The following is a 15,465-nucleotide window of genomic DNA, read 5'->3' on the forward strand; positions in this document are numbered from 1 at the left end:
TTGATATATTCTTATTAAAAAATAAGAAAATGTAATTTTTTAATAAAAATATGTCAACTAAAGTAAAAATTCATCACTAATTTAAATAAATAAAACGTCAATCCAATCAGTTATAGCAATTAAGTCAGTTTGATGCGTTGAACGCTGACCTCGTGCACTGACGAGGAAGAAGCCGTAACGATGCCGTGTGGAAGACACTTTCAATATTTTCAACGTAAACAAACAAAGAAAGGGCTCCTACTTCAATTCAAACCTTGACAAACATGGCGCAAGGAAGAAGACTCGCGAGTTCTTCAATGGTAAAATCAACGGCTAATGTCCAGCGGAGCCCCCCCTCCCGTCTTGCTCTCTGTCGCGCAGTTGACTCATCAAACCATTCCTGAAAACAAAAACGCCAGTCGAGACCCGCACCAGAATGTTAATCCCCAAAATGCCTTCTCTCAGGAATCTATTCTCGTCTTCTTCATCTCAATCTCCATCTCCATCCTCCTCCTCGACGTCGCCCTGTGAATCCCCTCTGAAGCAGGGTTCCGATGATACAAATTTCTTCAAGAACGGTGGCGGAGGTTCGGAGTCAAAGCGGGAGCTCACGCGCCTGCGCAAGCTCCGGTACCCTGCCGACGAGTCGGCTTGTTCGCCGCTGGTTTCCCCTGGGACGAGGTCTCCCACCCATTTAGGCCGGTGGTGGACTCCGGCCGTCCCGCAGCCTCTGCCGCTGCCGGAATTTATCAAACGGACTGATCAGTCGAATTCCCGAGAAGCGACGAGCAGAGCGGAAGCAGATGGAGCGGACGGGGCTGCTGCTGCTTCAAAACCATCATCAAGCTCCGCCACTGGAAGGTGCTCTTCTTTCTAACCCGTCATCAGCCTTTTCCTTTGTTTTTTCGGTCTTTCCATCAAATATGATACAATGTGTTTGTTTATGTTTTACCTTTTAATCCAAACAGTAGGAAGGTTATAATCGTATGGCTATTTTTGAATTATAGAAGTTTGTGTTTTCCACACGAATTACAAGTATTAAATTCTAATTTGGCAAAGAAAAAAAAAATGGTAGAACATCTCCACTGCAACTTGTGAAGTGCATAAATAGCTATTGTTATGTTATTGTCTGGTTATTTGGTACAGCTGCTCTGTTTCATGGCTTTGGACACTATCTGTGTGCGCTCTGGAGATCTTAGCTTGTTATGCCAGTTACATGTATTCCCATGTTTGGGCTTATCCTTCTTGTTTTGAGGGGTTTAACTTGTACAACTAGAAGCCAATTCATGTAAATAGGAGTTGAAAACACGGAATCTTGGCGTGCAATCATATGTGTTGAGGTTTCCAAATGTCGCTCAATATTGATATCAAAACAATGCCACTACCAGTAAAGTGCGTCTCTTTTAAATCAAAGATAACAAATTTATTAGCACTTTTAACATGCTATTTGGTATGCTTTTCTCATTTTTTCTTATTTTTGTAGTTATCATATGGCAAGTTATTTCATAGGTCTGTTTTCTTTATAATCTCATCTCCTTCTAATTTCAGTTGAATTGGAAGTGTCAATTTTACATATGAATTATTTGATACATTTTGGGTTTTGCAGCAATTTTTCTCATCAAAGTATCAGGAACGCCCCATATCATGTTACCTCAAAATCTTCTAGGGCTCCAACATGTCGCCATAGGAGGTTCCCTCAAGGTCTAAATGTTGAAAGTGCTTCCCAAAAATTCAGGATTGATGTCTCTCCTCGGAGTGCTCCAACCAGTGGTTTCTCAAGTCCTGCTTTTAGCCCAAAAAGATTTAGCACTGTGGATCTTTTTCCTTCCTCTTCTATGATTCCTCAAGAATTTCAGGCTTTATCAATTCTAGAGGGACCAGTTCCTAATAAGTTTGCAGGTCATTCTTCTCAAATGTTTCCAGAAACACATTCATGTAACTCTGATCATTCTCCGCTTCATAGCCCAAAATTACGGAGATCTTGTCAAAAAACCACAGATCTTACTGGTCTGGCATGCCATTCACATCACAAATCACTGCCGGAAAATTCTACTGGATGGCCTGGTGGCTGTGCTCATGCCAATCTCCACCGATTACCTCTTCCACCTGGTGGTCTAAAGCCATCTCAATCTGCCATAACACACTGCATAGCAGAAAAACAAGATGCATCATTGATGAGAGGTCAATGGCTGAAAGGGAAACTTATTGGTTGTGGTACTTATGGCCGTGTTTATGAGGCATTCAATCGGTATGCAAATCCTGCAAGTGTTTTCTACTAGTACTTTTCGAAGTGATGGATATAATTACATTTTTTTTTAAATAGTGAAACAGGAGCTTTGTGTGCAATGAAAGAAGTTGATCTTATTGTGGAGGATCCAAAATCTGCAGAATGTATTAAGCAGTTGGAGCAGGTAATTTTCAGGAGCCCTTAAGATATGTTTTTGTAATTATATGCTGTATTCTAGTTTAAAGTTGATTGGATGCCAGCATCTATAAAAAAGTTACTGAAGGACAGGCATTAAATAAAACTGAAAGTCATAGATTCCGTAGAGAGATGCAGATTTATACTATAGCTGATATATAGATATATCACCATAACATGGGTCTAATATCTTTTGGATTTATTTTATTTTGTAATTGGACTTAACGATAATAAATATGCCACTTTTTCATATGGAATGCTTTGCATGGATGGACATGCTTCCTTTGCCACGTGACAAGCCCAAGAAGTTCCGTGTAGCCTATCAATCCTCCTTGACATGGCACACAATTTTGCACATGACAACACCAATCACTCATCATTCGCCTTAGTTTCACAAGTTAGCTTTGTTAAGCAATTTATAAGACACTCCTCCCTTCCTTTAGCCTATTTTCAAAATAAACTATATCAACTAAGAGAGTGAATGGACTCCTTTGACCTCACAAGAGTCATAGAAATTCTCCTCATTACCTTACCTTGGTCAAGAATTAGTAACTTGTTTCAAATGCCCAAGGTCTTTGGTAGAACCTAGAGGCTGTCTCTCTTTTCTTAAGAATTAAAATCCTTGAAGATCTCAAAAATGGAGTCTAGAACCAAGGGTTTCATTGTCACGACCCCAAGGATATAATAGTAATTGTATATTACATGTATTTCTTTCTGGTTGTACTTGTTGTTGAAGTTGTTTGTACCTTTTAGTTGTTATTGTAACTGTGAAAACTGAATGTATTCTCCATTACTTCATGTGTACTAAATACAAGTCCTCTTATAGAGATGAGGAATGTACTACATAGGAAAGATTACAAAAACTAAACAATAGGAAAGATTTGACTATACACAGATAGGAAGTTTCCTAAACACTATAGGAAAGTTTCCCAGACACTGATTTAGAAATTTCCAAAAAAAATGAAGATATGATTGGCTAGTTAACTAACAACTCTCTTTGAGCTGCTAGCCAAGTTTCCTTATTTCTTCCTTCGGAAATCCACCATTCCCCCAGCTTGCCTACCAATTCTTCAAACCTTTTAGTGGACAGCCCCTTTGTCAAAAGGTCAGCTAGCTGTTTTTCTGAAGGAACATAGGGTATACAAATTAGGCCAGCTTCCAATTTATCCTTTATGAAGTGTCTATCTATCTTCACATGTTTGGTTATATCATGTTGCACGGGGTTATGTGCGATACTTATGGCTGATTTGTTATCACAACACAAGTTGATTGGTCCATTGCTAGCAATCTTTAGGTCTTCCAGAATAATTCTTAGCCATAGCAATTTATATAACCCCTAGATCCAAGGCCTTGAATTCGGCCTCAACACTAGATCTGACCATTATACTTTTCTTCTTACTTCTCCAGGATTCCAAATTCCCCTTAAGAACACACAATAACTTGTTGTGGAGCGTCTATCAGTTAAAGACCCTACATAATCTGCATCCGTATATTCTGTAATATCCAAATCATTGCCTGATTTGAACAAAATCCCATTTCCAGGGGTAGTTTTCTGATAACACTGGATTCTCCTTATAGCCTGCATATGTTCTTCTGTTGGACTATCCACGAATTGACTCACCAAGCTATCAACAAATGAAATATTTGGTCGAGTGTGTGACAAGTAGATCAGTTGTCCCACCAATCTTTGATATCTTCCTTTGTCCACCAGCTAACACTTAGAATTTTCCCCCGACTTGATGTTGAGTTCTATTGGGGTACTCACTCCTTTACCTCCCAACAATCCTGTTTCCTTTAATAAATCCAATACATACTTCTTTTGTGACAGAAAAATCCCTTCTTTAGAATAGGTCACCTTTATTCCCAGAACATACTTCAGTGTACCAAGGTCTTTGATCTCAAATGTTTTGGTAAGACTCTCCTTTAGTTGTTTTTGCTCTTCAAAATCATCTCGTCACTATGATTTCATCTACATAGACCAGCAAAGCTATCATCTTTCCCTCCATTGAATGTTTAATGAAGAGAGTATGATCTCCTCTACTTTGATGATATCTCGTCTGTTTCATAGCCTTAGAGAACCTGTCAAACCATGCCCTCGGTGATTGTTTAAGTCCATAGAGTGCCTTCTTTAGTTTGCATACCTTTCTTGAAATTCCTTTGTCAAATCTTAGTGGTGGCTCCATACATACTTCTTCTAAGTCTTCATGCAAAAAGGCATTCTTGACATCAACTTGCTATAACTACCATCCATAACATGCTGCTAAAGCTAAGAGGATCATTATCGTTGTCATCTTTGTCACGGATGCAAAGGTCTCTAGGTAATCAATGCCATAGACTTGAGTATACCCTTTAGCAACTAGCCGAGCCTTATACCTTTCTAAAGTGCCATTTGCATTATACTTCAGATTAAAGACCCACCTGCAACCCACATGTCTGATTCCCTTTGGTCTAGACACCAATTCCCAAGTCTAATTCTTTTCCAAGGCTCTCATCTCCTCTTGCATTGCTTGTATCCAACTCTAGTCCTTTAAAGCCTCATTAACTATCTTAGGAATAATAATGGTATCTAGAGAGGTCAAGAAACTTCTATGCTTTGGGGACAATTGATGATAAGAGAGATAATTGGCTAATGGAGGTTGTGCACAACTCCTGATTCATTTTCTAATAGAAATAGGTAGATTCAAGTCTTTAGGAACATGATTAGAAGGACTAGAGGGATGAGAGATTTCTGTACCTAAACTTGGAGTACATGTTGGTTTGAGTTGAGGATCTGAATAGGCTGATCATTCTCTTGAAGACATAAGGGGAGCCTTTAAACCTGACTGGGGATGATAGCATTGGTAGTGGTTGTGTGCTTCTTGGGGTTCTGGTCTGTCCTGTTCACCCTAGGAAGAAGCATATGAGTCAAGTACAACTACTGAAACTTGTCAAGACTTGGCTACGCAATTGAATTGGAGATCAATGATTGAACGACAGTTTGTCCTGAAGCTTATCAAGACTCGGCTGATCAATTGAATTGGAGATTAATGATTGAACGACAATTTAGTTGTATATATTGAAAAATAGATATTTAATAAAATTGATAATGATGTTATTATGCGACATTATTAAAATATGAAAATACGTCAATTGTATAATTTATTGATATATTATTTTTAACATTATATTATTTTAATTTTTTTTATACTACTTAATTTTTGCCCACCTTGCCTAAAATTTCTGGCTTTGCTCTTGAACATGCCAACTAAAAAAAAAATAAAAATATATATCCTAGTTGAAGAATAAGGTATAAAATAGGTCCTAACTCCTAATAACATATTCACAAGCATGTTATCAAGGAAATTGAAAAAATTTCACATGTACTAATGAAAAGAACAATAAAAGGTATCAAAAGATGCAATCTAAAAGTCTTCAAGTCAATTTAAATTAAATCTTAAACAATTTATAAGTCTTAAATCTTAATCAAGATTAACTAATTATGCATTTTAAATAATCTAAAAATCATCCTCATCATCAAAATCAAATATTTCCATATTTTCATCATTAGAAGCATCATCTCTAATATATTTTTCCACATCATCTCCCTCCATCTCATCTAGTTCAAATTCAATTAGAGCATTTGAAGTAGTAACCCTTTTACTCATTGTCAAATTTGTAGTTGAAGCAATAAATTTAAACCCTAAATAGTAAAAAATTAAATAAAGTAAATAACAGTAAAATAAAAACCCTACCTTGGGCTTAGGTGTGCCTAGATGGTCTGCGCCCGCTTGGAAGCATTCCAAGCGCCCAAAGTGCGCCTAGGTGCACCTTGCGCCTAGGCGCGCACCTAGGCAAGCCTATAATAACATTGGTTGAAACTTAATCATTCTGTAGAAGAAATTAATCTAATTCTTCATCTATGGAAAAATTGATACAAGGGCTTTCTTATAGACATACACTCTTGGACCCTAAAGACTCCTACTTCAATACTACTCCCTAATATCTCTCCTAATTTGTAGGAAGAGATCAGATTACAAAATACAATAAAATAGAAAATAAGAAACTGAAAACTGATAATACATATGGATAAATACTAAGAGAAGATAGAGATAAAAGTCTCCTTTTGATAGGATTCTCAGGAATCTGCTATCGCCAACACTCCCCCTCAAGCTGGGGAATGTATATCACTCATCCCTAGCTTGGATACTAGGTCTTCAAACTGTGCGGTAGGCAATCATTTTGTTTGAATATTAGCCACTTGACATCTTGATGGCACATGTGAGATATTGAGGAGACCTGAATCAAGCTTTTGTTTGAGGAAATGACGATCAATCGCAATATGTTTTGTCCAGTCATGTTGGACCGGATTATGAGCTATACTGATCACTAACTAGTTATCACATAGCAACTCAATGGGTCTCTGTACTGGAATTTTTAGATCTTCTAGTACTATTTGCAACCATAGAAGTTCTCATACTCCTAGAACCATAGCTCGAAACTCAGCCTCAACACTTGATCTTGCTACAACTCCTTGCTTCTTGCTTCTCCAAGATACAAAATTACCCCCTAGGAACACAAAATACCCCGTTGTGGATCTCCTATCAACTAGAGACCCCCCATAGTCAGTAACCACATATCCTTGAATCTTTAAAACATCCCCTGGGGTAAATAAGATTCCCTGGTGTAGCTTTTAAGATAATTCAAAATCCTCCTTACTGCTTGCATATGTTTCGAGGAGGGATTGTGTATAAATTGATTTACAAGGCTCACTGCAAATGCTATATCAAGTTTAGTATGTGAGAGATAAATCAGCCTATCCATGTCTAGTATGTGAGAGATAAATCAGCATACCCACCAGACGTTGAAACTTCCCTTTATCTATCACCTCATCTTAGAGTCTTCGGGTGTGTGTGTTTTGTTCACATTCCTAAAAACCATCGGGACAAGTTTGACCCAAGGGCTCATAGGTGTGTCTTCCTAGGATATTCTCCTACTCAAAAGGGCTACAAATGCTACTGTCCTACCCTAAGGAAGTTCTATGTGTCTAAGGATGTTACATTCCATGAAAATGAGTCATACTTTGCCCCTCTTCAAACCAACAATCAGGGGGAGCCTAATTTCAGCGAAAATCCAGCCTCTGAAACTTCTTCTGTTCCCTTGGTAGAAACCAGCCCTTTGGACAAAGGAAGATATCAAAGATTGGTGGGACGACTGATCTACTTATCACACACTCGACCAAATATTTCATTTGTTGATAGCTTGGTGAGTCAATTCGTGGATAGTCCAATAGAAGAACAATGTGCGTAAACTTCCAGTCAAACCCAATGCGCGTAAACGCACTGGCAATCGCCACCGGCCATTGTAGCTGATGGTTTCCGACAATCAGAGGCAACCACCTAACACCCTTATCCCCATTGATCAACATACCCAAAATCTAGAATTTTAGGCACAATCCTCGCCTTGCGCCTTAGGCTCCAACACCCTTTTGCACCTTAGTGCATCTTGGGCATTTAATAACATTGGTTTCAACAAATGTAACATCATTGCACACGTAGAATTTTCTAGTGAGAGGATAATAATATTTGTAGCCTTTTTGAGTAGGAGAATAACCAAGAAAGATGCACTTAAGTGCTTGAGGATCAAGCTTATCCTTGTGATGCTTAGAAATATGGACAAAAGAGACACAACCAGAGACTTTTAAAGGAACGGAGGCATGAAGACCAACATTAGGGAGATAGGAGGACAAACACTGGAATGGAATTTGATTATTTAGGAGCTTAGAAGGAACCCGATTAATCAAATATGCAGCAGTTAAGACTGTTTCTCCTCAAAAAAGTTTAGGAATAGAATGATGATGGAGATGAGCCCTAGTAACATTAAGTAGATGCCGCATTTTCCTTTTGGCCAGCCCATTTTGTTGAGGGGCATCAACACAAGATGACTCATGGACAATATCTTCTTGCTAGAAAAACTGATGCAAGTAGTGATTAAAATAATCTTTTGCATTATCAATACTAAATCTTTTAATGTGAGATCCAAGATTGTTAAAATCGAGATTTTAAGTGGGATCGTAAGGAGGTTCATAAAATTGAATCGTAAAATCATAAGATTTTAAGGAAAATTAAAAATACTCTTTAATTTATGTAAATATATGTTTATAATGACATATTCCTTATTATAAATGAAATAGATGTACCTATTTCAAAATTACTTCAACTATCAATTTCAAAAATACTAAATATTAAATTCATTATTCATCCATCTATAATCAAAATTTCAAACAACAAACATTACCATCATTATCAACAAACATTGTTAAAAATAAATAAAAATATTAAGTCATAAAAACAACAAATATTGTTAAACTTCTACATTATGTTATTACACTTATTAAATTACCTATACTAAAGAGGTATATTTGTTTCTTGCTAATCATCAATAGACCCATTCATGATTTGATTGTGACATATTTAAGATTAATTCTTTGAATTTACACTTACTTGTACGTGTAGATAACAACATCACAAATGAGAATGTACACACACAAGTACAACCGCATAACACACTCACTCAACACATCAATTGGATGCAACATAAAGCTTAGCATAGCGCGCACATGACATTTGATTATCGAACTTAGCAAAACATAATCACTCTCACTCACAACTCACTCACATACCTGGGTTGGGTTTGATTCTTCGAACTTTCAAGGTAAACGAATGAAGAAGAAAGGCCAAAACAAGATCGACAACAATTAGGGTTTGCAGAAGGACACAAGCAGCGAATGTAGCAAGCACGCAAACACAATGTCATTTAGGGTTTGTAGAAGAACCAAAATAAGAGATTGACAACGATTGTATATATATATGTTGGTTAGGGACGAAAATATTTTTGTTTCTAACCTCAAAATTGTGGGCAAGACTAAATTTGGAAAACTCAGACCTAGTAAACTCCGATCGGTAAACTTGTAGACTCGGGTCTGATTCTATAAAACCTGATTCTACAAGCGAGTTGACTCGTTTTATACCTCATGACTCGTAAACTCGTAAAATCGTATGAGTTAAGTCGTGATTTTAACAACAATGGTGAGATCCAAATTGGGTAGATATCATTTTATGGAATATAGGCAAAATATTACTAATAGCAGCCTTATCCTTTAAGAGATATACCCAAGTCATTCTTGTACAATTATCAATGAAAGATATGAACCATCTAGCCCCTGAACAATTAGGGATTCTAGATAGTCCCCAAACATTAGAATGTATCAAAGAAAATGGAACATAAGACAATTTATTATTGATGGGATAAGAAACTCTATGATGGTTAGAAAATTCACACACATCACAATGAAGATCGGTGACACTTAAACCCCTAAATAAAGCAAGAAACATAGACTGCAATAGACTAAAAGGAGGATGTCCTAAACGATAATGCTAAAGCCATATCTCAGTCATAGGAGTAGGTTGTGATGAACAAGCAAGGATAGGTTGTTCCCCTTTAGTAAGAACATTTATTTTTCTTCAAGTAGTACAACCCATTTCGTTTCTCAGCAGCACCAATCATCTTCCCCATGTCTAGTGCCTGAAACTCACATGTATGAGGAGAGAAAATAACACAACAATTAAGGTTTTTGGTGAGTTGATGAACAGAGATAAAATTGTTAGAAAGATTAGGAACATGAAGAACTTGCTGAATAACGTTGCCTTGACCTACTATAGGAATGGTATTACCATTGGCCACTATTATTTTCTTGGAAACGCTTATTGGTTTATAGGATTCAAACACATTTAGGTCATAGGACATTTCGTTAGTAGCTCTTGAGTCTAGGATCCATATATTATTCCTAATAGTTTTTGAGGCAGTAAAAGATTCAGAATGAGAACAATGGAAACAAGTACCTGCTTGTGCCAGTGAGCAGGTGCCATCTTGGATGGTTTTCAGAAAGCTTTTTAGCTTACTGATTTTGTCAGCATTCAATTGGCTTAAGTCAAAAGTTGTAACTGGATTTTCCTTCTCTGTGATGGTTTCCTCCTCCTTGTTTATATTATAGGCTTGTGCTTGATTTCTGGATTCTAGGTTCCTAAAACCTTCCATCTTATTCAAAACAATCTCTTTTCCATGCAACTTGAAACATGTTTCCCTGGTATGCTTAGACTTCTTGCAAAAAGAACACCACAAACCCTCCCGGTTTTGCTATCTTGGATGTGGATCATTCCTTCCCTGTTGAGACTTGAACTGAGAGCTATCCATCTTGTTAGTTACCATTGCTGATCCCTCAGGATTAGCCTCATTGAACATGGCTATCCTTCTATATTCCTCACTATAGATTATAGAAAATACTTCATTAAGTGATGGAAGTTTTTCTCTTCCAAGAACCTGCACTCTTACTTGATCATACTCAACATTAAGACCAACCAAAAACTCAACAATTTTGTCCCTCTCAAATATAGAAGGGTAGCTATATTTTTAGCTACATTTTCATTACACACTATCTTGATATCTTGATAGTGATCTAATTCCAGCCAATATCCATTCATCTTATGATAATAATGAGTTACTGTCAAAGACCCTTGCTTCGTACTACTTATCTTTGTTTTAATTTCAAAGATTACAGAAGCATCATGTACCCTAAAATAAGTATGTTTCTCAATGTCCCAAATCTCTTTAGCAGAAGATAAGAACATATAATTTTTGTTTACCTCTAGTTGCATTGAACTCCAAAGCCAAGACATGATCATTGAATCCTCAATATCCCATGTAGGGAAACCTGGATCCGAGGTCTTGGGGGCTGGCTCAATCAGATGAGCTATCTTCCCTCGACCCTTTAAGAATGTTCGCACAAGTTGAGACCACTGTAGATAGTATTTGCCGTCAAGTCGGTAGGAATGATGCATTCCTAACAATTCACTAGATGAGATGTTTCTCGTAGGCAGATTAAACAGAACATCACCTGTTGCCACATGAGTGGTTTTTGAAATTTTTGACATGGTAGGGAAGATTAATGGCTGATGAACTGAAATCAAACCAAAATCAATACTATAGCAATAAAGGCACATGGTCGTTTGACCAGATTAAGAAGATAATGAAGGTAGATCACTATAGCTCTGATGCCATGTGAAAACTGAATGTATTCTCCAATACTTTATATGTTCATAATACAAGTCCTCTTATAGAGATGAGGAATGTACAACATAGGAAAGATTACAAAGACTAAACAATAGGAAAGATTTAACTATACACAAATAGGAAGTTTCCTAAAAACTATAGGAAAGTTTCCTAACATTGATTTAGAAATTTCCAAAAAACTAAAGATATGATTGGTTAGTTTTGACTAACAACTCTCTTTGAGTTGCTAGCCAAGTTTTCTTATTTCTTCCTTCGAGAACCAACAGTAATTGAAAGATAGAAAAGCCTATAAATAGGCTAAATTAGTTAAAGGATGGTCATTGTTGAATGATATCAAAATTCAAGTCATCTCTCTCTTAAATTCTCTCTTGAATTTCTCTCTGATTTCTCTCTATTCTTTCTCTCTTTCTCTATTCTTCTGATCTTACTCTCTCTATTCTTTTGAATTCACTCCCCCTTTTTATTCTATCTTTCTCGATTTCTTCCAATTTCCACTCAAAACGCGAGGTCAAACCTAGATCCCTGACATTTGGTATCGGAGTAGCAAGTCCTCAGTTGTTGAATTGTGATCAAGGCAATTTAGGAAGGCTGTTTCAAAGGCATAATTCAAGCAATTTTGAAGGTAAATCAGAGTCGATTGATTCTCAAGAGGCTGCAGCAGGCGATGAGTGAATTTCAAAGAATTTGAACTGTGGGGATGGAGAAAAAAATCAAGGAAGAATGCACTAAAATTGGCTAAAAGTTGGACGACTTCATGCATATGTTGTCAAAGATTCTTCAGGTTAATCTACTAGTGGATTTTCCTTTAAAATCCATTACTGAACCGATTCTAGTAGGAGTTGGAATCGTATCTATTACCCCCGGTTTGCAAGAAGCTAATGAATTAGCATTGGATCAAGCAATTCCGATTGAAAGATCATTCATTTGTGCGAATACTGGTACTGGAGTCCTTCCTCAGTTTTTTAACTTATAGGAAACTCGAACAATCTGAATTGGAAAAAAAACATTGATTCATTAGATATTTTGGCTATAAATCATATCAGAGATGAGAGTTGCGATGAAGAGATCTTTCATGCAGTTCATGAGATGTATGCCTGAGGCATCTATTCTAGGTTGGATCAAGTTGTTGATGCTCTGCATACAATTAGAGAAGTTTTGATTGGGCAAGTTGGACCAGAACAATCTTATATTAGCTCCAAGGAAAATGATCATAGGGTTGATGAGGTCCTGAGACTAGGAATTTTGGACCTTTAGACTCCAAAAATCATTACAAGTGGTTTAAATCTAGATATGGTGTAATACCCCAAGAACCTAGAGAAGGATAGTATATATTGAGGATAAGTAAGGAAGGAAACAATACCAGCTGGATATCTTTTGGGCTGAATGTAGGAAAAGAACTCTGGGATTAAGCGTCCTTGAGTTAGGGTAGCTCAAGGATGGGTGACCTCCTGGGAAGTTCGTGTAGCCCCATCAAAGTAAGTTGTTCCGATCCTTCCTATCGCTCGATGTTGGATGTTACATGTGGTATCAGAGTCAAAACCCAAGCCTCTGAGCGCGGTGGTGGGGCAAACCTCAGCGAGGATGCTAAGTCCCCAAGGGAGGTTGCGCCTAAGCACCTTAGGCGAATCCCACATCGGCCATGCAAAGGGGGCAGATCTAAGATCGGTTGTAAGGTCACATGACGAGGACATCATGTGCTCAAGGGGGGAGAATATAATACCCCAAGAACCCAGAGAAGGGTAGTATATATAGAGGATAAGTAAGGAAGGAAACAACACCAGCTAGATACCTTTTGGGCTGAATGTAGGTAAAGAACTCCGGGGTTAAGCGTGCTTGAGCTAGGGTAGCTCAAGGATGGGTGACCCCCTGGGAAGTTCGTGTAGGCCCATCAGAGTAAGTTGTTCCGATCCTTCCTATCGCTCGATGTGGGACGTTACATATGGAGGTCATATTTCAGCCATTGAGGAACCTATGGAACATTCTTATCTCTTCTTATGCAATTAAGATGCCAAGAAAGGAATGGTAGTTGCAGGAAAAGTCACTATGACAACATTGGGGGAGAAATCTGTTGAAAATGAACCTTTGGTGTACGCTAGGAAGCAAGATGTGATAGATACTTTTAAAGAACTGTTGGAGTCTGTATTTCAACTGGACTTGGGAGTAGGCAATGCAAGTAATCATCAATAACAAGAGGTATGGGGCTTTAAGAACTTTTGGTGAGTGTAAATAGGCATTCAACGAGTACTTGTACCAAAGCAAGAAGTTGGAGGCTGAGGAAAGGCATAATGATTGCATGAAGAACAAGGAAATCACTTGAATTTTTCTCGGGAAGAAGACAAATAGATTTTTGAGGAGAGCTCAAAATACAAATCAATTGGAAAAAGAAAAAGAAAAAGAAAAAGAGGAAAAATAGAAAAAGCCAAGAAGGAGAAAGAAAAAGAGGAAAAAAAAGAGAGAAAAGAACAAAGGAAGGTGAAGGAACAATCTAAGAAGGATGAATCAAATAGTGAAAAAAGAGATTGGATGAAGAAACAGTGATGTAGTTGTTGTAATTTCTTGAGGACAAGAAATCTGTTAAGGTGGGGGAATTGTCATGACCCCAAGGATGTAATAGTAATTGTATATTGCATGTATTTTTTTTTTTATTGTACTTTGTTGTTGAAACTGTTTGTACCTTTTAGTTGTTATTGTAACTAAAAAATAGAAAAGCCTATAAATAGGCTAGATCAGTTAGAGGATCGGCATTGTCAAATGATATCAGAATTCAAGTCTTCTCTCTCGTATTTCTCTCTATTCTTTTTTTCTTTCTCTATTCTTTTGATCTTACTCTCTCTGTTCTTTTGAATTCACTCTCCCTTTCTATTCTCCTTTCCCTAATTTCTTCCAATTTCCACTCAAAACCCTAGGTCAAACCTAGATCCTTGACATTTAGGAAGGCACTTGACTCTTTGCTCCCCCTCTACGTTGATATTAGGGTGGTGGATCATGCCTTTGGTTATTGAGAGAGGGGCACCCCCTAGAGGTGTCAAAAGGGCCGGGTGGCTCGTGGGCCGCCCGGCCCAGCTCGTGACGGGCCGGGCTTTGGCCCTGCCCGTTACTGTTCAAACGGGCCGGGCCAAAGAAATTAGGCCCACGGCTCGGCCCGTGGCCCGTTGGGCCCTTATGGGCCGGGCCCATAAGGCCCTTATTCATTTTTTTTTTTAATTTTGTTATTTTTTAATAATTATTGATATTAGATACTAAAAAATTTAATTTCACAATATATATAAATAATAACCGTCAATTTATTTAAAATTTTTAAGTTAAATTTTTATATATTTAAATTATAAATAAACATTATCCTTTTTATATGTACATTATTTTTCATATCAATTCACAAGAAAAATTATAAGGCATATAGAATTTTGAAATATAAAATAATGAAATAATATTTAAAACTTAAGAATTAAGATAGAAAATATTTTAAAAAGAATAAAATTAATTTTTATATTTGTATTGTTTTGATATTTATATATGTATATATTATATGTATTATTTTTTAATAAATTATTTAAAAAAAAGAAAAAAAAGGCCTTGTGGGCTAAGGGCTCGGCCCGGCCCTCTAGCCCACGGGCCGGCCCGGTCCAGCCCCTTTGTAGGGGGGCTGTGGGCTGGGCCGGGCCCTATCCATGGCAAAAGGGCCCGGGCTCGGCCCGGCCCTTTTAAAAAGCTCGTGGGCCGACTCGGGCCGGACCGGGCCGGGCCAGGCCGGCCCTTTTGACACCTATAGCACCCCCCCCGCAAGAATGCATCACTAAGGTGCCACCTAGCTTTCTTAAGGAGGTTACAAAAGTTGGTTGAAGTTAGGTTGGGCCCAACTTAGAAAGGGTGCTATTATGGCCTGTAGATCCAATTTATCAGCCATAACAATGATGCCACTTGTCCTTGCTCTTTTAACTCAAATTTTTTAGTTAAACATG

At 37.6% G+C, this 15,465-nt stretch overlaps 1 protein-coding gene across 2 annotated transcripts in view; it reads left to right on the forward strand.

Moving 5' to 3' along the window:
* The first annotated feature begins 204 nt into the window (after positions 1–204).
* LOC127808940 (mitogen-activated protein kinase kinase kinase 5-like) overlaps positions 205–15,465 on the forward strand; it is a 29,289-nt gene continuing 14,028 nt past the window's right edge. The window contains exons 1-3 of one of the 2 annotated variants that reach the window (XM_052347678.1): positions 205–840; positions 1,586–2,227; positions 2,303–2,390. In XM_052347678.1, the coding sequence (XP_052203638.1) occupies positions 416–840; positions 1,586–2,227; positions 2,303–2,390 (1,155 nt within the window). In that variant the 5' untranslated portion in view covers positions 205–415. The remainder of the gene's footprint in view (positions 841–1,585; positions 2,228–2,302; positions 2,391–15,465) is intronic. The other variant, XM_052347679.1, reaches the window with a different exon arrangement.

Source organism: Diospyros lotus, chromosome 8, assembly GCF_014633365.1.
Source record: "Diospyros lotus cultivar Yz01 chromosome 8, ASM1463336v1, whole genome shotgun sequence".
NCBI classification, from domain to species: Eukaryota; Viridiplantae; Streptophyta; class Magnoliopsida; order Ericales; family Ebenaceae; genus Diospyros; species Diospyros lotus.